At 40.5% G+C, this 23,125-nt stretch overlaps 1 protein-coding gene across 5 annotated transcripts in view; it reads left to right on the top strand.

Annotated features, from left to right (window-relative positions):
- Positions 1-23,125, top strand: part of Kyat3 (kynurenine aminotransferase 3) — a 49,801-nt gene that overhangs the window by 14,798 nt on the left and 11,878 nt on the right. For 3 of the 5 annotated variants that reach the window (XM_026403327.2, XM_026403328.2, XM_077791220.1), the window contains 6 exons: positions 11,432-11,518; positions 12,094-12,219; positions 12,315-12,435; positions 15,402-15,478; positions 16,995-17,084; positions 21,619-21,805. In XM_026403327.2, the coding sequence (XP_026259112.2) occupies positions 11,432-11,518; positions 12,094-12,219; positions 12,315-12,435; positions 15,402-15,478; positions 16,995-17,084; positions 21,619-21,805 (688 nt within the window). Of the gene's footprint in view, positions 1-8,166; positions 8,317-11,431; positions 11,519-12,093; positions 12,220-12,314; positions 12,436-15,401; positions 15,479-16,994; positions 17,085-21,618; positions 21,806-23,125 lie in introns of all 5 variants that reach the window. The other 2 variants (XM_026403324.2, XM_026403326.2) reach the window with 1 other exon arrangement.

Genomic DNA, 23,125 nt, shown 5'->3' with positions numbered 1-23,125 from the left:
GCCATAGCTAACCGGCTCCACAGGTGGCAACGCGGCGGGTGCAGAAGTCAAGTCCCGGAGCTAGCAATCGTTTTTGCAGCGGCGGTTACCCTGAGCGGCTAGGGCCGCCCCGCCCGAACCCGAAGTCGGCCTCCGCCATCCGGGCTCTCCCGGAAGGTATAGCACTCACTCTGGGAGCAGCTGCTTCTCCCTCCGGGTCCCTAAACACGCGGCCACAGATAACCGGCCCCTCAGGTGGCACCGCGGCGGGTGCTGAAGTCAAGTCCCGGAGCCACCAATCACTTTGGCAAGCGGCGGTTACCCTGAGCGGCTTGGGCCGCCCCGCCCGAACCCGCGGTCGGCCTCCGCCATCCGGGCTCCCCCGGAAGGCATAGCGCTCACTCTGGGAGCAGCTACTTCTCCCTCCGGGTCCCTAACCACGCGGCCACAGATAACCGGCTCCACAGGTGGCAACTCGGCCGGTGCAGAGGTCAGGTCCCGGAACCAGCAATCGCTTTTGCAAGCGGCGGTTACCCTGAGCGGCTTGGGCCGCCCCGCCTGAACCCGCAGTCGGCCTCCGCCATCCGGGCTCCCCCGGAAGGCACAGCGCTCACTCTGGGAGCAGCTGCTTCTCCCTCCGGGTCCCTAAACACGCGGCCACAGATAACCGGCTCCTCAGGTGGCACCACGGCGGGTGCTGAAGTCAAGTCCCGGAGCCACCAATCGCTTTTGCAAGCGGCGGTTACCCTGAGCAGCTTGGGCCGCCCCGCCTGAACCCGCAGTCGGCCTCCGCCATCCGGGCTCCCCCGGAAGGCACAGCGCTCACTCTGGGAGCAGCTGCTTCTCCCTCCGGGTCCCTAAACACGCGGCCACAGATAACCGGCTCCACAGGTGGCAAAGCGGCGGGTGCAGAGGTCAGGTCCCGGAGCCAGCAATCGCTTTTGTAAGCGGCGGTTACCATGAGTGGCTTGGGCCGCCCCGCACGAACCCGCAGTGGGCCTCTGCCATCCGGGCTCCCCCGGAGGGCATAGTGCTCACTCTGGGAGCAGCTGTTTCTCCATCCCGGTCCCTAACCACGCGGCCACAGATAACCGGCTCCACAGGTGGCAACGCGGCTGGTACAGAAGTCAAGTCCCGGAGCCAGCAATCGCTTTTGCAAACCGCGGTTACCCTGAGCAGCTTGGGCCGCCCCGCCCGAACCCGCAGTGGGCTTCCGCCATCCGGGCTCCCCCGGAAGGCATAGTGCTCGCTCTGGGAGCAGCTGTTTCTCCATCCCGGTCCCTAACCACGTGGCCACAGATAACCGGCTCCACAGGTGGCAACGCGGCGGGTGCAGAGGTCAGGTCCCGGAGCCAGCAATCGCTTTGGCAAGCGGCGGTTACCCTGAGTGGCTTGGGCCGCCCCGCCCGAACCCGCGGTCGGCCTCCGCCACCCGGGCTCCCTCGGAAGGCATAGCGCTCACTCTGGGAGCAGCTACTTCTCCCTCCGGGTCCCTAACCACGCGGCCACAGATAACCGGCTCCACAGGTGGCAACGCGGCGGGTGCAGAGGTCAGGTCCCGGAACCAGCAATCGCTTTTGCAAGCAGCGTTTACCCTGAGCGGCTTGGGCCGCCCCGCCCGAACCCGCAGTGGGCCTCTGCCACCCGGGCTCCCCCGGAAGGCAGAGTGCTCGCTCTGGGAGCAGCTGTTTCTCCATCCCGGTCCCTAACCAAGCGGCCACAGCTAACCGGCTCCACAGGTGGCAACACGGCGGGTGCAGAAGTCAAGTCCCGGAGCCAGCAATTGCTTTTGCAAGTGGTGTTCACCCTGAGCGGCTTGGGCCGCCCCGCCCGAACCCGCAGTGGGCCCCCGCCATCCGGGCTCCCCCGGAAGGCATAGTGCTCGCTCTGGGAACAGCTGCTTCTCCATCCGGGTCCCTAACCACGCGGCCACAGCTAACCGGCTCCACAGGTGGCACTGCGGCGGGTGCAGAAGTCAAATCCCGGAGCCAGCAACCGCTTTTGCAAGCTGCGGTCACCCTGAGCGGCTTGGGCTGCCCCGCCCGAACCCGTAGTCGGCCGCCACCAATTTCCAGCGAAATCGAGGGGCTCCAGACAGATTTCCATCGTGCAAAGTTCGACTGCGGGAGCTCCTTTTCTCCGCACGGAGGGGAGCATAGCCTGATAGGCAATCGCCCTGCGGCTGGAGTCGGTGGCGTGCACTGGGGAGCGGCAAGGTGCCGGAGCGGGGGGAGCAAAGATACCTGCGGCCCACTGGAAAGAAAGGCCAGGGGGTAAATTTCAAAAACACAACAGTTGCACCAAGCAGAAAGAAACTCGAGCAGTATGAAAAGACAAGGAAAGAAAGGACTACAAGCTATGCAGGTCAACTCATCATTAGAAGAGGTAATAGCTGCAACTGATGGAATGTCAGATAAAGAGTTCAAGATATACATGCTTCAGATTATCTGGAGTCTCAAGGAAGACATGAGACAGCAAAATCAGACAATGAAAGATCACATTGACAAACAAATCCAGGAAGTAAAAGATCAATTTCACAGGGAGATAGAGGTAATAAAAAACAAACAAATAGAAATCCTAGAAATGCAGGAAACAATAAACCAACTTAAAAACTCAATTGAGAATACTACCAGCAGAGTAGATCACTTAGAAGAGAGAACATCAGACAATGAAGACAAAGTATTTCAACTGGAAAAGATCATAGACAGCTCAGCAAGTCTACTAAGAAGCCATGAGCAGAACATCCAAGAAATATGGGACAATATCAAAAGACCAAATTTAAGAGTCATTGGGATACAAGAAGGCACAGAACTCCAAACCAAAGGAATAAACAGTTTATTCAGTGAAATAATACGAGAAAACTTCCCAGACCTGAAGAATGAGGCAGAATCCCAAATCCTAGAAGCCTACAGGACGCCGAATATGCAAAATCATAAGAGATCCACACCTAGACACATTATAATGAAGATGTCCAACATACAGAATAAGGAGAGAATTTTAAAAGCTGCAAGAGAAAGAAAGCAGATTACATTTAGGGGTAAACCAATCAGGATAACAGCTGATCTCTCGACACAGACTCTGAAAGCTAGAAGATCCTGGAATAACATATTTCAAACACTGAAAGAAAATGGGTTCCAACCAAGAATCGTGTATCCGGCGAAATTAAGCTTCAGGATAGAAGATGAAATTAAAACCTTCCACGATAAACAAAAATTAAAAGAATTCGCAGCTAGAAAACCATCTCTTCAAAAAATCCTTGGCAAAACATTACAGGAAGAGGAAATGGAAAACAACATTGAAAACCAACAATGGGAGGTAGGACAGTAAAGGGGGGAAAGTAGTCATAGAGGATAACAAATCAGGTTTAGTAACATCAATAAATAAATATGGCTAGAAGAACAAACCATATCTCAATAATAACCCTAAATGTTAATGGCTTAAACTCACCAATCAAGAGACACAGGCTAGCAGAATGGATCACAAAACAAGACCCAACAATATGCTGCCTACAGGAGACGCATCTGATAGGAAAAGATATTCATAGACTGAAGGTGAAAGGTTGGGAAAAATCATACCACTCATATGGACTGCGGAAACAAGCAGGAGTGGCCATACTCATGTCTAATAAAATAGATTTCAAACCAAAGTTAATCAAAAGGGATAAAGAAGGACACGTCATACTGCTCAAGGGAACCATACACCAACAAGACATAACAATCATAAATATATATGCCCCAAATAATGGCGCAGCTGTGTTCATCAAGCAAACTCTTCTCAAGTTTAAGAGTCTAATAGACCACCATACAATAATCATGGGAGACTTCAACACACCTCTCTCACCACTGGACAGATCTTCCAAACAAAAGTTAAATAAGGAAACTATAGAACTCAATAACACAATTAATAATCTAGACTTAATTGACATATATAGACTATACCACCCAACATCAAGTAGTTACACTTTTTTCTCAGCAGCACATGGAACCTTCTCAAAAATAGACCATATATTATGTCACAGGGCAACTCTTAGACAATATAAAGGGGTAGAGATATCACCATGCATCTTATCTGATCACAATGGAATGAAACTGAAATTCAATGATAAAAGTAGGAAGGAAAAATCAAGCATCACTTGGAGAATGAACAATAGGTTGCTGAATGATCAATGGGTTTTAGAAGACATCAAGGAGGAAATTAAAAACTTCCTAGAGTTAAATGAAAACACAGACACAACACATCGGAACCTATGGGACACATTGAAAGCAGTTCTAAGAGGAAAATTCATTGCTTGGAGTTCATTCCTCAAAAAAAGAAAAAACCAACAAATAAATGATCTCATACTTCATCTCAAAATCCTAGAAAAAGAAGAGCAAAACAACAGCAAAAGAAGTAGAAGGCAAGAAATTATTAAAATCAGAGCTGAAATTAATGAAATTGAAACAAAAGAAACAATTGAAAAAATCGACAAAACTAAAAGTTGGTTCTTTGAAAAAATAAATAAAATTGACAGACCCTTGGCCATGCTAACAAAGAGAAGAAGAGAGAGTACCCAAATTACTAGCATACGGGATGAAAAAGGCAATATCACAACAGACACTTCAGAAATACAGAAGATAATCAGAAATTATTTTGAATCCTTATACTCCAATAAAATAGAAGATAGTGAAGGCATAGATAAATTCCTTAAGTCTTATGATCTGCCCAGATTGAGTCAGGAGGATATAGACAACCTAAACAGACCAATAACAATAGAGGAAATAGAAGAAACCATCAAAAGATTACCAACTAAGAAAAGCCCAGGACTGGACGGGTATACAGCAGAGTTTTACAAAACCTTTAAAGAGGAACTAACACCAATACTTTTCAAGCTATTTCAGGAAATAGAAAAAGAGGGAGAACTTCCAAATTCATTCTACGAGGCTAACATCACCCTGATTCCGAAACCAGACAAAGACACCTCAAAGAAAGAAAACTACAGACCAATATCTCTAATGAACCTTGATGCAAAAATCCTCAATAAAATTCTGGCGAATCGGATTCAAATACATATCAAAAAAATTATACACCATGATCAAGTAGGATTCATCCCTGGTATGCAAGGTTGGTTCAATATACGGAAATCAATAAATGTTATCCACCACATCAATAGACTTAAAAATAAGAACCATATGATCATCTCGATAGATGCAGAAAAAGCATTCGACAAAGTACAGCATCCCTTTATGTTCAAAACTCTAGAAAAATTAGGGATAACTGGATCATACCTCAACATTGTAAAAGCAATCTATGATAAGCCACAGGCCAGCATCATTCTGAATGGAGATGCTCTAAGATCTGGTACAAGACAGGGATGCCCTCTCTCACCACTTCTGTTCAACATAGTCCTCGAAACACTGGCCAGAGCAATTAGGCAGACGAAAGAAATTAAAGGCATAAAAATAGGAAAAGAAGAACTTAAATTATCACTATTTGCAGATGATATGATTCTATACCTAGCAGACCCAAAAGGGTCTACAAAGATACTATTAGAGCTAATAAATGAATTCAGCAAAGTGGCAGGATATAAGATCAACACGCATAAATCTAAGGCATTCCTGTATATCAGCGACAAATCCTCTGAAACGGAAATGAGGACAACTACTCCATTCACAATATCCCCCCAAAAAATAAAATACTTGGGAATCAACCTAACAAAAGAGGTGAAAGACTTATACAATGAAAATTACAGAACCCTAAAGAAAGACATAGAAGAAGACCTTAGAAGATGGAAAAATATACCCTGCTCATGGATAGGCAGAACTAACATCATCAAAATGGCGATATTACCAAAAGTCCTATATAAGTTCAATGCAATGCCAATCAAAATCCCAACAGCATATCTTGTAGAAATTGATAAAAGAATCATGAAATTCATATGGAATAATAAAAGACCCAGAATAGCAAAAACAATACTAAGCAGGAAGTGTGAATCAGGTGGTATAGCGATACCAGACTTCAAACTATACTACAGAGCAATAGTAACAAAAACAGCATGGTACTGGTACCAAAACAGGAGGGTGGACCAATGGTACAGAATAGAGGACACAGTAACCAATCCACAAAACTACAACTATCTTATTTTTGATAAAGGGGCTAAAAGCATGCAATGGAGGAAGGATAGCATCTTCAACAAATGGTGCTGGGAAAACTGGAAATCCATTTGCACCAAAATGAATCTGAATCCATATCTCTCGCCGTGCACAAAAGTTAACTCAAAATGGATCAAGGAGCTTGATATTAAATCAGAGACATGGCATCTGATAGAAGAAAAAGTTGGTTATGATCTACACGCTGTGGGATCGGGCTCCAAATTCCTCAATAGGACACCCATAGCGCTAGAGTTAACAAATAGAATCAACAAATGGGACTTACTCAAACTAAAAAGTTTTTTCTCAGCAAAAGAAACAATAAGAGAGATAAACAGGGAGCCTACATCCTGGGAACAAATCTTTACTCCACACACTTCAGATAGAGCCCTAATAACCAGAATATACAAAGAACTCAAAAAATTAGACAATAAGATAACAAATAACCCAATCAATAAATGGGCCAAGGACCTGAACAGACACTTCTCAGAGGAGGACATACAATCAATCAACAAGTACATGAAAAAATGCTCACCATCGCTAGCAGTCAGAGAAATGCAAATCAAAACTACCCTAAGATACCATCTCACTCCAGTAAGACTGGCAGCCATTAGGAAGTCAAACAACAATAAGTGCTGGAGAGGATGCGGGGAAAAGGGCACTCTTGTTCATTGCTGGTGGGACTGCAAATTGGTGCAGCCAATTTGGAAAGCAGTATGGAGATTTCTTGGAAAGCTGGGAATGGAACCACCATTCGACCCAGCTATTCCCCTTCTCGGTCTATTCCCTAAAGCCCTAACAAGAGCATGCTACAGGGACACTGCTACATCGATGTTCATAGCAGCTCAATTCACGATAGCAAGATTGTGGAATCAGCCTAGATGCCCTTCAATAGATGAATGGATAAAAAAAATGTGGCATTTATATACTATGGAGTATTACTCTGCATTAAAAAATGACAAAATCATAGAATTTGGAGGGAAATGGATGGCATTAGAGCAGATTATGCTAAGTGAAGCTAGTCAATCTTTAAAAAACAAATACCAAATGACTCCTTTGATATAAGGGGAGTAAACAAGGACAGGGTAGGGACGAAGAGCTTGAGAAGAAGATCTACATTAAACAGGGATGAGAGGTGGGAGGGAAAGGGAGTGAGAAGGGAAATTGCATGGAAATGGAAGGCGATCCTCAGGGTTATACAAAATGTCATATAAGAGGAAAGGAGGGGTAAGACAAGATAATACAAATGGAAGAAATGACTTACAGTAGAAGGGGTAGAGAGAGAAAAGGGGAGGGGAGGGGAGGGGAGGGGAGGGGAGGGGGGATAGTAGAGAATAGGACAGACAGCAGAATACATCAGACACTAGAAAGGCAATATGTCAATCAATGGAAGGGAAACTGATGTGATACAGCAATTTGTATACGGGAAACTGATGTGATACAGCAATTTGTATACGGGGTAAATGCGGGAGTTCATAATCCACGTGAATCAACCGTGTAATATGATGTATCAAGAACTATGTAATGTTATGAACGACCAAAAAAAAAAAAAAAAAAAAAAGAAAAGAAAGAGGAGGGCTGGGGATATAGCTCAGTTGGTAGAGTGCTTGCCTCACATGCCCTGGGTTCAATCCCCAGCACCACACACACAAAAAGAAAGAAAGTGGTTATTACTGATAACTCCTGCTGTTTTGTTTTTGTTTTGGTTTGGTTTTTGGTACTGGGGATTGAGCCCAGGGCACTTAAACATTGAGCCACATTACCAGCCCTCTTTTGTATTTTATTTAGAGCAGGGTCTCACTGAGTTGCTTAGCACCTTTCTAAGTTGCTGAGGCTGGCTTTAAATTCCCAGTTCTCCTGCCTCAGCCTCCTGAGCTGCTGGGATTATAGGTGTGTGCCACCTTGACTGGCAACTCCTGCTGTCTTGACAATCAATATGAGTAATACTCTGTTTTCCTCCTAACATTTGCTATCACATCAACAGTAGTGTGCATGTCTTTACCACAAGTAATTAGGTTCCTTAATCAAATTCAAGGTTTTTTCTTATTTTGTAATCTCACAGGGTCATCCGCCACTTGTGAAAGCTCTGTCCTCCCTATATGAAAAGTTTTATCAAAAAGAAATCAATCCGAATAAAGAAATCCTTGTGACAGTAGGAGCATACGGGTCTCTTTTTAATGCTATTCAAGGGTTAATTGATGAAGGAGATGAAGTAAGTATATCAACATTGTAATACTGTATTAATCATTTTCTTTTGTCCCACCTTTGAATCTTTTACTTACTCTGCCTTCTCTTCTATTTTAAATTACTTTTAAAGTCTAGTGCCCACATAGTGAAGTTCACATTATCCTGAATGTGGAGCTGGGTAAATTTCCCCATAACTACAACCTAGAGAAAGACAACCTGCATTCTCAGCAGCCCAGAAACTTCTTCCTGCCCCTTCTTAGTCTGTATTCTCCTGGAGAATCTTCTATCACAACAGGTTCACTCTGGTTCCTCTTTTATCTAGCATAAATAGAATTATACAGCATGTACTTGTTTATAGTTATATCTGAGAGATTCATCCATTTAATTGCATTAGTTTTTTTCTTATTTTTATAACCTACTTAGATAAGAGTGGGTGGAAAAGGCTAGCAATGATGAGGGAAAAGAATCCTTTGTTTTTATTGTTAAAAATGACCTTTAATCTGAACTCATTCAGCGAGTATTTATTTGGTCTTCTTTTTTGTGTTCAGAATCAAGGTCGCAGTGCAGTGTGAAGATAAATAAATCAGGATGTTCTAGTGCTTTCTGCCGTTAGTACCATGATGCAAGATCAACATGGGGGCCCCTGTCTCCCACTGCCTCCCTGATGTTCTTCTAATATTCCTTGCTTTCATGTTTCTTGACCTCTTTCACGTATTCAGAAATTACCTAGAATCTCCTATGTGTTAGGCATTGTGAGAAAGAACATTTTAAAAGACAGTTCTTACCTAAAAGGGATTCACTATGTGTAGAGGAGACAGATTTGGAAATGGATTAAGAGGAATGCTGTGTTAGTCAGTGGTGGAGAATGTATAATTTATAGTAGCGACAAAAGGGAGAAGCCATCAACCCGGGTAATAAAGATCTAGAACGCTCCACAGTAGCATTGCGTAAGCTGGTCTGAAGTATGAATATTTATTCTGCTCTATATTGTTAACTTTCTTTGAACTCTGATAGCTCTTCATCATATCACCTTTATACAAGATACCACTCCCTGTCTTGAATTGTTATTTTGCAACTGAAATTCTCTCCACTGAGCCAGACAATGTGATACTTCAAGAAACAAGTTGAGGACCGCAGTCACACTCTCATATACACAATCTCTTTTAACCTTTAATGTAGGGGAAAGTCTCATCTCGTGTCTTGATGCTGTTGATCCTTGGTTGCTTTTTCAGACTCTGTGTTGGAGTAGCCACAGGTCAGCTCTGGGACTTCTTTTCTCTCTTTCTTCCTTCATCACTTTATCTAATATTTTGAAACCACATTTATGCCCTTCTCTATTAAACTAACCTATTTTATTTTCTTTATAGTGTATTGCTATCTAAAATTATCTCGTTTATTGACTTGCCTTCTCATTCATTGTAAGTCTGTCTTAGTGGATATAAGTTCTGGGAGAACTTGGCCATTGCTGTGCTGCCAGCACCCATGATAACGAGTGCTCAATGTGCACTTTCCAAAAAAGGGAATTAGTCCATCAGAAAGGTAAAGGACATGAGGTGCACCCTGTCCGCTCTACCTCCCTTCTTCCTGGTTTATTTTCTTTCATGGAGCTCTCACCTTGTATTGAGCACTGAGTTTCGCACCAGGGTTGCACAGGTGATCATCTTAGTTCCTGAGAACCTCATGGATGGACAAAGAGTTTATTGTCCACTTGGAGGAGGATTCATTCCTGCTCCGTTTCTTTTTCCTCCTTTGTTCCTGACACCAAGCTTATCCCACTGTACTTGGCAGGCTGTACTTAGCCTGAGTTGACTAACGCCAAGGAGCTTTTAGGATATATGACTCCCATGTGAAAGGCACACAGCACAAGAAATACAGACAGTAAAATGTGCATATTTAAAACAGCAACTGGGTACCATTACATTTAATCAGCAAAAAGTTAAATGAGATAAGTTATAGATTTGTGAAATTATACATTATTGTCAGGTTTTTCAAAAATAATTTGTCTACATTTTTATCCATAAAAATATTTTTACTCTTTATTCCAAAGATAACAATTATTTGAATTTATGCAACATATTAAATAGGGAAACTATAATAAGATGAAATTTTCATGAAATAGGGCTGGGTTTTTAAAAGGTAAAAAGAAAAGTTGAATGTAATGATGGTTATAAATTATGCATTCGGATTCTCCTTATAAAAAGTCAAAAAGTTAGGGGTGCTGGCAGGTGGGCCACTCAACCTGGGAGCCCAGCCAGGAGTGACTGGGAGAAAGCTTGTAGGAGCGGAGGGTAAGGAATATTCTAAAGGACGAGGAGAAAAAGACTCCAGATACTGTGTCCCTGAATGGAAATCGTGGGTATCAGACAGGAACAATAGCATTCTGACTGATCTCCCTGCATCTGCTCTTTGCTACAAGATACTTTTGAGAAGAAAGAACATCTTTACTCTCAAGGTAATGTTTGTAAATCAGCAGTCCAGGCCAGACAGCATTGCAGTGTTCTCTTTCCTTATGATCCCATCACTATCTAATATATCAATTATATTCTGGATTGTATTTTTTATCTTGAAATATAAAGAAACTCTTGGCACTGTCTGTCATCCCAGCACTCTGACAGCTGGGCAGAAGGATCCCAAGTTCAAGGACAGTTTTAGCAACTTTGTAAGACCCTCAGTAACTTAGTGAGACCCTGTCTCATAATAAAAATATAAAAAGGACTGAGTATATAGCTTAGTGGGTAAGGACCCTTGGTTCAATCCACAATTACAAAAAATAAAATTAACAAAGAAAGAAACTCTTAACAGTTTTTCTTAGAATAAATATCCCTTTAAAAAATGTAATGAGAGGTATGGTACTTTTCCCCTGATAAACCTACCTATGTACATGTAAATTTTATATACATCTTAATTGTCCCCACTGCAAGCCCATGTATAGGTTTCCCAGAAATACTGAGGACAGCAACTTAGACTCCATGAATGAGTTTATATCAAAGTCTTTTGCCCTTACACATTCGTTTCCTAAAGGCAAATCTCACCCTTTTCACTCTACATCTTAGAATATAGTATAGTGCCTTGTAAGTACACAATATTTGTACCATGAACTAAGGATTCGCATGTTGTGTTCTTATTTGCTTTTATTTCAGGTCATAATAATGATCCCTTTCTATGACTGCTATGAGCCCATGGTGAGAATGGCTGGAGCAACACCTGTATTTATTCCCCTACGATCTGTAAGTTTGCCATTCAGCTCATATGCTTTAAGAATTCTTGAAAATAGGGCTGGGATGTGGCTCAAGCGGTAGCACGCTCGCCTGGCATGTGTGCGGGCTGGGTTCAATCCTCAGCACCAATAAAGATGTTGTGTCTGCCGAAAACTAAAAAATAAAATATATATAAAAAAAATCTTGAAAATACCAATTACTTTGTCAAAAGGAACTATGAAGTTTCTAAGTCTTTTCAAATAATTAATACACTAAGAGGAATCACAGAATTTCCATTAGCCTTGTAGTATCACACATTAACCTTAGTTACGGCTGGTCCCTGGGGAAGAAAACAGGCATGTTAACAGCTGTTAATGTTGACAGGTTCATTTTTCCTTTAACAGGTGTGCACATAAGACTCTGGTCCTCTTGAGTTCTCAAGGCAGAACTAAAGCCCTGTTATTTCTATTTATGTTCTTTGTTAGTCATGTAGTCAGTTATCTTGACCAGGCCTTTCTCTGATTTTTTCCTTATTAGAATATTTATTTGTAAGATAGCAACATGAATTCATTACATTAAATCACATCTTTATTCTTCGTGCTTAGAAACCTGTTGATGGAAAAAAATGGTCTAGTTCTGACTGGACATTAGATCCTCAAGAATTGGAAAGTAAATTTAATTCTAAAACCAAAGCCATTATACTAAATACTCCACACAACCCCATTGGCAAGGTAAGCGAGTCTCTCAACTCTGTACAGTCTTTGACCTGTTGTTTTCCCACATGTGGAATAATAATTGGCTGCGCTCTTTCCTTTAATATGTGTAGGTGTACACCAAAGAGGAACTCCAAGTAATTGCTGACCTTTGCATCAAATATGACACACTCTGCATCAGTGATGAAGTTTATGAATGGCTTGTATATACTGGAAATAAGCATTTAAAAATAGGTACTGATGATGACACAGAGTCACAAATCTAAATGTGTTTGGGCACATGTAGAGCAACTGATGGGAAAGGATCCCATGCCAGCTTTAAAATAGACCTTGTAGTGGACATCTGCCTGAGCCCTTAAAAATAGCTATTTGAATGACTCTTCTCTCCTGAATTAATGAACCGCATGACAGACTAACAGTACAAACTTAAACTTAGGGAAAGAGATTTCACATCACAATGAAAAGCTGAGAAGACAACAGAGTAGTGCTCTTTGGCTTCTTAGCAAGAATCCTGCTGTTCCTCAGTATCACAGTACATTAGACAGAAGGGGCACAATTGTTCCTGAATGGTTCTATACTCAGTGCTGTGCAAGATGCCAAATGCCAAGGCAACCAGAAGGAATTATGGGACAGTAAGTCACTGCCTCTCTGTCCTTGCCTGGGATGCTGCCATTGCTACTGGGCCATCTCACAAATGCCCGTGTTTTCTGGGGCCTAAACTTGTAAGCTAAGCTGCAACATTTTTGAGTGTTTGCACTTGCCCTTCCTTTGCCTAGAAACACTTTCTCCCAATTATTCCCTCCTTCAGGTCTTTGCTCTGATGTCACTTTTCATGACCTTCACATTTAAGATAGTGACCCTTCTCTCCTTGGACTTTGCTTTGTCCATTTTCTGCCTTATTTTGCTTTTCCCCCCTTTATTGTAAATATCAGAATCTACGTATGTTACTTGAAAACTACAAGATGGTAGAGATTATTGTTTACATTGGTTTCTCAATCTCCACTTTCCAGAATAGGATCTTTCAGGTGGTAGACATGAGAAAGTAGTTGTTGAATAAATGAATAGGAAATAGAAAAAGAACAAGGAAAGGAAGATTCAAAGATTCTGTGAGAGAAATAAATTAAGTTTAAAAATTAGTGCACGTGTATATAACGAGTCGTGGCACGAGTTGTGACTGTTTCTAACATATATTCCAAACAGATGTAAAGGTGGGAGGAAACCACAACTCCTGGAGTGAATCAGAAAAGCAGTGGGCAAAAGATGGAATGAAATAGATGAGAAATGAAAACTAAATTCCTATCAGATAATGAGCACATCCTTAGACAAGGAGGCATGAAAGATCAATATAGACTTAGAAAGATAAATGATTTGATTTATAAGGGTGTGCTACAGTGGCTGGCACCAATGAGGATAGGGAAGAAGGGCATCCTGAAGGACTTTTATATGAGAATAAAGAGTATAAACTTGGTTGCAGAGATCATGTGTTCTAAAACATTCCTCGGATAGCACCTTGAAACCACAGCATTCTGTGCATCATAAAATAGTGACATGATGAAATTAGGAGCAGTTCTGTCTTGAAATTAGAAGTGATTCTTCCTGACAGAAATCTGACAATTAAAAATCAATATGAAAATCACAGTGCTATTCATACTTGTCAGTAACAAAGACCTATTGAAACCGACACATTCGAGATTTTCTGATTTTGCCATTAAGATCCATTCACCAAGATTCATTTATTCCACAGCACATAGCATTCACTGTCAGATAAATCGCAGCAATTGCCAAAAGCTTCAAAAAATTGTGTGGAAGAAAACAAAATTGATTTTTTTAAAGTCCTGTACATTGACATGATCACCAGGGTGTCAGTTAGCATACTTTGAGAACTATTGCAAAATGTATGACAAGGCAGATGAATTGGTTCCATGGTTGGATTTTTTTAAGTAAAAGAGTCAGGTGCAGATGAGGGCCCCTGTGGGGGTTAATTGCTAATACATATCTGAGGGCTGAACGAATAAATAAATGAATGATTTTTAAAGATTTTATCAACTTGAAAACCTTTGCACAGTTGATTCTCATTATAAATTCTTTATTTGCAAATTCATCCAGTCCCTAAAATACATTTGCAACCTCGTAATTGATACTCACAGCACTTCATTCAAAGAAGGACCAGAAATTTGCCTCACCCAACACATGCATTCCCAGTCGAGGCTGAACAAGGTGATACTCTTCTTGCTTTAGCTCATCTATAAGAAGCATCCTACATGGTGATTTTGCTGTTTAAAATTGCCCAAAAGCATAGTGCAAAAGTGCTGGCTAGTGTTCCTAAGCACAAAAAGGCTGTCATGTGCCTTTCAGAGAAAATGTGTGTATTTGATAAACTCAGGTACAGCTTCTGTTGTTGGTGGCATTGGAGTTATTAGAGGGTGAAGCTAAAGAGTACAGAGCTCCCTCTGAGGTGGAAAAGATGTTTTAAAATTGATTATAGTGATGGTTGCACAACTCTGTGGGTATATTGAAAACAACTGAATTGTACACTTTAAGTGAGCAAATTATATGATGTGGAGTTTATCTCTCAATCCATGAGACATAAGCAGAACACATACACATAGATTAATAGGCCCACCCTCAGAGTGTCTGATTCAGTGGTGTGGAATGAAGCCAAACAAAATGCCTTTCTTACAGTGATGCTGGTATTGCTGGTGTGGGGCCACGTTTTAAGAATCATTGCTCTGAGAAGCTTAGAGAAACAAACTCAGAAAATGAGCAGAATAAAGGGAGGCTGTGCAGTAATCAGGACTCGATCTCAACTAAAACCATGCCAAAGGATCATTGTGTTTGACATACAGCTTCTCCTAGCACTGAGCACTGGTTGCCACAACTCGTATGACAGCTGCCACTTGGCCTGGCCTGGATTGCTGCCTACTGATATCCCTGCCACTCCTGCCCATGGGAATAATTTTGCCACTTAAAATTATTAAATCTATTTACATGTTATTTTGGTACAACATTGTATATTCTAAAGCATTGCAACATTTTCAGCTGAGTTTGGACTATCTGAAAAAAACCTATTGATATAACTATATTAACTTCTCTGTAATTAATATATTTGTTTTCATTGAATTCGTGTACCTTTGTTTTTAGATTCTACTAAATGTAGATTGATTGGAAAGCAGTTTTTTTTAACCTTTTTTTTTTTCCAGCCACATTTCCAGGTATGTGGGAAAGAACAGTCACAATAGGAAGTGCTGGGAAAACTTTCAGTGTGACCGGCTGGAAGGTAAGAGGAATAAGAATTTAGGGATGTAACTCATGGTACAGCATGTGCTTAGCATGTGAGAGGCCCTGGGTTTGATGCCAAGCAGCCCCAGATTTTTTTAAATTTATTAAAAATAGTCATGTATTATATTTTTGTAGTGGTTTTTGTGTTAAATGTATATATATTCACATTACATAGGTTTTTATACTTAATCATCTTTTGTTTATTGATTTACTCAACTTTCATGTTGAACTTCATTCTGTTTTGGTACTGGGGATTGAACCTAGGAGTTCTTAGCCACTGAGCACATCCACAGGCCTTTTTATGTTTTATTTTGAGACAGGGTCTCACTAAGTAGCCTAGGGCCTCAATAAGTGGCTGAGGCTGGCTTTGAACTTGCCATCCTCCTGCCTTAGATTCCCCAGCCACTGGGATTATAGACCGGCGCCACTGTACCTGACTTTGAGCTTCATTCTTATTGAGATCCAATAACATCTTTAAAAGTAAGAAAAATTAGGTAATTTTTTATTTTATAAGTGATCAACTGATGCTATTTTTTCTTTGCAAAGGAAGTTCAGCATAAAAGAAGAAAAATAATAATGATGAATATTTTGGCATTTACATGTACCAGACTCTAAAGTGTTTTACATGTACTAATTCTTTTCATTCTTATGAGTACAATTATTATCCCTGTTTTACAGATGATAAAATAAAACACAGAAAAGTTAAAATATCTTGCCTGAGATTATACTGCTGATGAATTCAAGCCATGGCAGACTTGAATTCAGAATTCATGTACTTAACCACCATACTGTTTATTAAAAAATAAATGCATCCAATTGAAACTCAGTTCTCTTCCAGCCTCATCCCTACTGAACATGGCCAAGATGCAGGGAGCATCAAAAGGAGGCCTCCAGAATCAAAGGCTTTGATGTTTTGATGATGTGAGAGTCCTCTAGGCCCTCCTTCAGAGTTACATGTATCTATAATTCACACAAGCTTTCCCACTGGAAATACCAGAAGACACAAATTAGTAGAGGGAGGGAAGGTTAATAATGATTACAGGCTTTGTTTACCTTCCAAAGGCAGAGCTCAGTGAAGAAGGCATTGCTTAGAGACTCCAGTTGGAAACTCACACCAAAAGGATGGTGTTGAAATTTTAAGTATGAATGCCTGCTTTCATAGTGTGAACATTTCTTTCTTTTCTTTTTAATTTATTCTGTGTATATGTATGTATACAGATGCAGTACAAGGGATGGAACTTAGGGGTGCTCTACTACTGAGCTACATCACCAGCCCAATTTTGGAGCTGGGGGCAGAGGGTCTCAGGAAGTTCTAAGCCTGGCCTTTAACTTGTCATCCTTCTGTCTTAGCCTCCTGAGCTGCCAGGAATTATAGGCATGTTCCACTGTGCCTGGCTTTAACATGAACATTTCTGAATTGCCTGTATTTAACAATTGCATTAACTGCTGTCTCCAATTTGATACACATTATTAGACAAATTTTTGAAACCTGTTTTTATTTTTTTCTTTCCCAGCTTGGCTGGACCATTGGTCCCAATCATTTGATAAAACATTTACAGACGGTTCAACAAAACACTGTTTATACTTGTGCAACTCCTTTACAGGTAGGTGTTAGAGCAACAGGGGGTTGAAACATGGATTGTTGGTGGAGGTGTCACTTTTATTTGCATGTTTGAATTGACTTTATTCTTCCCTCCAGGTCCTTCCTGAGCAGGGCCTTCTAATATAATCTGGGAATTGAGGAGCAGATGCATAGTCACTGTTATGGGGCTAGCTTTGTTTTGTTTCTTTTGTTTTGTTTCTTTGAACACATGTACATTGCTGTGGGGAATACAAAGTGCTACCAACTCTCTGAAGGATGGTGGCAGCACTCAGCAAATTACAGATTGCTAACCCTATGAACAGCAATCCATCTTCTGAGGATTTATGCTAGAGCTATTATCAGCACATGCAAGATAGGGATAGATGTGGCTGTTTATTGCAGATGATTGGGTTTAGTCCACTACCCATCTATGGACAGGTAGTTAAATAAACCTTGATCTAGTCAAGTATCAAAATATTATATGATTTTATTAATTTCTTCTTGCTGCTATAACAAAGTACCACAGATCTAGTGACCTAAAACAAAACAAATTTGTTATCTTACATGTCAGAGCTGGAAATGGATCTTATAGGGCTAAACGGTGGGTGTCCGCATTGCTGTGTTCCCCCTGGAGATGTAGGGAAGAATCAGTTCCTTGCCTTTTCCAGCTTCTAAGGTTGCCCGCATTCCTTGGCTGATGGTCACATCCCTCCAACCTCTGCTTTCTGCCAACACATAAACTTTCTGGCTCTTCTCTCTTCTACCTCCTCTTTCCCTCATAAGGACCTGTGTAATTACATTATCCCTGTTGAATACTCTCTCAACCCAAGACTCTTAATTTAAATTACATCTGTAAAGTTTCTTTTACCATATAAGGTGACATTTACAGGTTATGAGTTTGAAGATACAAGCATCATTGGGGGACACTATTCCATCTACTGCAATAGCTATTTAAAAGAAAGGAAAAAAGAAAGAGAACAAGAAACTTTAAAAGTACTGATATGGAAAAATTTCCAGAATATATTATGAAGTTAAAAAAACACAATGTATACATATATTTATGCTACATTTTGTGTAAGAAAAGGGGGACTTCTTATGTTTTTCTGGAAGGAATTCTGGAAGGATCCTAAGAAACTAGTAAAAGTGGCTATTTGGGAGGTTAAGAGAAGTGGATGAAATTAGTTGATAGGGACAGGAGTAGGTACCAGAACTTTTAATGTATATTATTTCTACTTTTGTTTTTATTTACAGAAACAAATCTATTTATCATTCTGTGAATAACCAAAATGTGGAAAAAATATTCTATTTCTAGAAGGCAGTTAAAGGACAAAAGACTAAAGTATATTGGCTTCACAGAATTGACTTAATTTTTTTGCTTCCTTTGAACAAATACCTGCTTAACAGGAAAAGGTTTCATTGAAATTCTCCTTTCTTTCTTTCTTTCTTTCTTTCTTTCTTTCTTTTTCTTTTCTTTCTTTCTCTTTTTAAGTAATACTATGAAAAAGGCCAGATCTAATATTTGGATCCATCTGATACTGATAATTGAACGCAGGAGCTCTTTACCACTGAGCTCCATCCCCACTTCTTTTTTATTTTGAGACAGGGTCACACTAAATTGCAGAGGTTAACCTTGAACTTGTGATCTTCCTCCCTCAGCTTCCTGAGTAGCTGGGATTGTAGGAATGTACCACTATGCCCAGTTTTATTATATATCAAAGTCATATTATCCTTTTAATAAATCCATTCAGTTATTTAACAACTGTTTTCTGAGTACTGAAGTTCTAGAGAAGACAAAATCATACACAAGTATTTTTAAAATATAAGATGCCCAAAGCTGATAGAGGCAAAGAAAAAAAGGTGAAGCAGAGAAGAAAAGGATTATAGAGTGCCAAGGGAGAAATATACAATGTTATATACGGTAATCTTTGTGAGCCTCACTAAGGTGACTTTAGGAGGTTTAGCAATCAGGTGGTTACCTAGAGAAGAACGCTGTGGACTGAGAGAATGGCAAATGCAAATGCCCTGACAATCTGACTGGCAGTTTGTATCAGTGACCAGCATAGAGGCTGGGATGGGATAATTAGAGAGAAGAGTAGGAGGAGCTAAGACCAAAGGGATAGCTGGGGGTCAGATCAAGCTGAGCTGTGTATGTCACTCTTAAGACTATGTTGCTTAAGACAATGTCACTACAGAGGCAGCCACTGGAGAGTTTTGAGCACAGCAATGACATATTCTGGCTTGTGTCATCAAGGAGATCTGGTGTGTTATGAGTGAGAAAGACTTTCCAAAGATTCAGGAGAGAAGTGCCAGTAAATTGAGCCAATAAGGCGATGGGAGACTTGGCGAAAAGTGATTGCATTCTGAATATATTTTGAAGTTAAACTAACAGTTTTTGTTGATGGATTCTTTATGGGTTTTGAGAAAAAGAGAGGAGTCCAGGATAATGCTGCAGTTAGACTGCGTATGTCTTTGCACTTTGAATTTTCTAGGGCACTATCTTCTACAGTGAATGAATAAGAAAAAGATACAGCTGAGAATCTCAAGCATCTTTTTTCTCTGCATCACCTTATTCTCCATTTCAGCTAGGTGTCCTGTTTTTCCCTCAGCCATGTTTGGAAACTGGTTCCTGGTTTCTTAATACTGTGGAATTATTAATGATATTTTATTGCTAATTCTTTTGCCATGAAGCCTGCTCTGTGTTCTCATCTCTTGTCATGTCGGACCTCTTGCTGCTGTTCAGCCGCACTGAACTTCTCTCAGTTCTTCCAACAAAACAAATTACATCTTGCCATTTTCATTTATTTGTTTTCTCCTCTCCACCCTCATCCCTTCCAGACTGTACTAATTGGAAACTCTATAAAACAAGGATTATAGCTTGTTAATTGTTTTATTTCCAACTCTTATCTGAACTCCAAGCTTAACATTTATATAGTTCCTCAATATATATTTACTGAGTGAATGAATTTATCCTTTAGTTCTTGACATCTTTTGCTTCTGGTTCATCTCCTTAAAATTTGACTGCTTTGCTTCCTGTTCACAGAGTGACATTTATTTCTTTATGTATTTTCCTCCCTAACTTATCTGTGTATCCTAGGCTCAGAGCCTAACACATAGTGGGCATTTAAATGAAGTTTGTTCATTTAGTATTCAGTACAGAATACTAAAATACAAAAATAAACTTTATGAACTGAGAGAGAGAGAAAAAAAAATAACTACTCTTCTCTCTCTCTCTCTCTCTCTCTCTCATAGCTATTCCAGTTCTTGGTTCTTTGCCTAGATCTTATTGGCTCCGATACCATCCTTTCTAAGCCATCCCTGTTCATTTTGCCTGCTGAGCTTCTGCTCTCTGCATGTGCAGATCTTTGTTCTTTTTGTGTATCCTGGTTTTGCCCTGTTTAGTTGTTCCTGGCCTGTTGCCTCCTTCAGACACTGCCTGATCCTTTACATCTTGGTCTGTCCAGGCTGCTATAACAAAGGACCACAGACCAGGTGGCTTATCAACAAAAGAAATTTCTTACAGTTTTGGGGCTGGGAAGTGCTAGATCAAGGCACTGGCAGATTCTGCATCAGATGAGGGCCTGTTTCCTCATGAATGTCACTTTTTCACTTTGTCCTCCCAGTGGACACAGTAGTGGGAGGGGCAAATTAGCTCCCTTTTATAAGGACACTAATACAATTCCTGGGGGCTCTGTGCTCTTGATTTAATCATTGCCCAGAGGCCCAGCCCCGTCATACTATCACCTCGGGGATTAAGAAGTCAACAAATGGGGCTGGGGATGTGGCTCAAGCGGTAGCAGTAGCGCTTGCCTGGAACGCGCGCAGCCTGGGTTCGATCCTCAGCACCACATACAAACAAAGATGTTGTGTCCGCCAAAAATTAAAAAATAAATATTAAAAAAAATAAATTAAAAAAAAAAGAAGTCAACAAATGGATTTAGAGGACATAAACATTAAGTCCATTGCATTTAACATTAACTTGTTTCTTGACCCGGCTTCTCTTCCTGGCTTTTCTGATTTGCTTAGATAAGAGAGGTAGAAGAATTTCCCACATGCTCCAGAAACTCATTGCTGATCCTTATTTCATTTAGACTACGTTTCAGGGTTATCAGTGTTTATAGCTAGGATTTCCACGCTATGGGGAATGGGGAGTACATGTTCTCCTCAACACAGTGGGTCATCTCTCAGGTCCTGTGTCCTCCCAGTAATGGGGAAACCTGAGTGCTTTATCATTTCTCTGGTCATTTTTCAGACTTAGATTTGGCAAATCATTCTGCATCTCACCTCAATCTTAATGATTTTTTTTTTAACCAAATAAACCATCTTTAGATAATACTTACTCTTTTCAATTTGGACTTTCATGACTCAGAATGAGTCTGTCAAGTTACATTTAATCATTTTCTTATAACTGATTCCTCCATATAGGTTCACCAGAATTTCCTGAATGATCTTTTTGCCAATAATAGTACTCAGATGATCTTTATTTATTATACCAATAAACTGAGCAATGACTAACATTACCATATTTCCTCTCCACATTTTTCATCCTTAATATACAGGAAGCCCTGGCTCAAGCTCTTTGGATTGATATCAAGCGCATGGATGACCCAGAGTGTTACTTTAATTCTTTGCCAAAAGAATTAGAAGTAAAAAGAGATCGGATGGTGCGTTTACTTGAAAGTGTTGGCCTGAAACCCATAGTTCCTGATGGGGGATACTTCATCATAGCCGACGTGTCTTTACTGGGTTTGTAAAGGTTTTTATTACTTCAATTATATTATGTTTTAAATTATAGCACAATTATGCAGAAAAGATTGGGATCAAACCCATAGCAGCATTTTAGAAAAGTTTGGATTTTCACCATGTGAACTTTTATGATTATCTTTATTTTTAGAACTTTTACCTGAAATGTGGCTGTTGATAAGTGTTGGTGTTTAGTAGAGTCAGTGTTGTTCGAGGTATTCTATTAAACACAGAATTTGTTCTCATCTTGTTCTGCATGTAATTTAAAACACCAGTATATGAACTAACATAGGTACCTGTATTCATTTAAACAAAATTTTAATTTCTTTTTTGCTTAACTTAAAAACTCCTGATAGTTCTATGTCTAAAAAACAACAGTTATTACTTAAAGCTGATAGATGTAATTCTGATATGCCATCCACAATCTAGAAATTAAAAACATGATGTTCTCTATATAACTTACTTTCCTTTAAAAAAATTCCTATGACGAGCTGAGGTTGTGGCTCAGCGGTAGAGTGCTCACCTAGCATGTGCAAGGCCCTGGGTTTGAGTCTCAGCACCACATAAAAATAAATAAATAAAATAAAGGTATTATGTCCAACTTCAACTAAAATCAAAATATTTTTTAAAAATCCTATGAGTAATAATAAACTATACACAACTATTCTAAATTTAGTTTTGTTTTTAAAATCTAGTTACAAAAAAGCTATATGCCACTCAACTTGAAAAACTGAAATTTTTTATTTATTGCAAATTTTAGAAAACTGGAGAAAGTAAAAGAAATATTCAATTTTATGACAAAACAATGATTATATTTTTGAATTTATATTCCTCACGCAGGAATTATTTTCTAGTACACAAATATGTGACAGCACCAATTTCCGTGTCTTGTAATGGTTCACTATCACCTTTGGGGAGCAAGGTGTCATGGTTTTCCCGTGCTTTGGACTTGAGAGAGTGGTTGTAAATCCAGATGGGGCAGCAGGGGAGGTGGACGTGGATGTCTTTCCCAGAACGTTCCTTATCCTGGTGAGCAGCCCCATGCCTCAGTGTGTGATCTGGGAAGCGTTGTTTATACTGGCTGACACCCCTGGGGCTCTTGTCTGACCTGTGTCCAGTTTATTCCTACCAAGATAGCCACTTTGTAGGAAAGCTCTTTTCAGGAGGAAAGTCCATTTTGGTTCTTTTGGACAAGTAGGACACACCAGAGGCAGAAGAACAAACCACGTGAAATGAAGAATCCATGTATTACTTACACATCCCAGGGAGAAGAGGCCAGTGCTCCTGGTAGAGATCACAGGAAGTGTGGGCCCTCTGGGAAAT

The sequence above is a fragment of the Urocitellus parryii genome, chromosome 11 (genome assembly GCF_045843805.1).
Source record: "Urocitellus parryii isolate mUroPar1 chromosome 11, mUroPar1.hap1, whole genome shotgun sequence".
Taxonomy (NCBI): Eukaryota; Metazoa; Chordata; class Mammalia; order Rodentia; family Sciuridae; genus Urocitellus; species Urocitellus parryii.
Note: the sequence above shows the minus strand (reverse complement) of the source record. Positions and strands in the feature narration are given on the sequence as shown.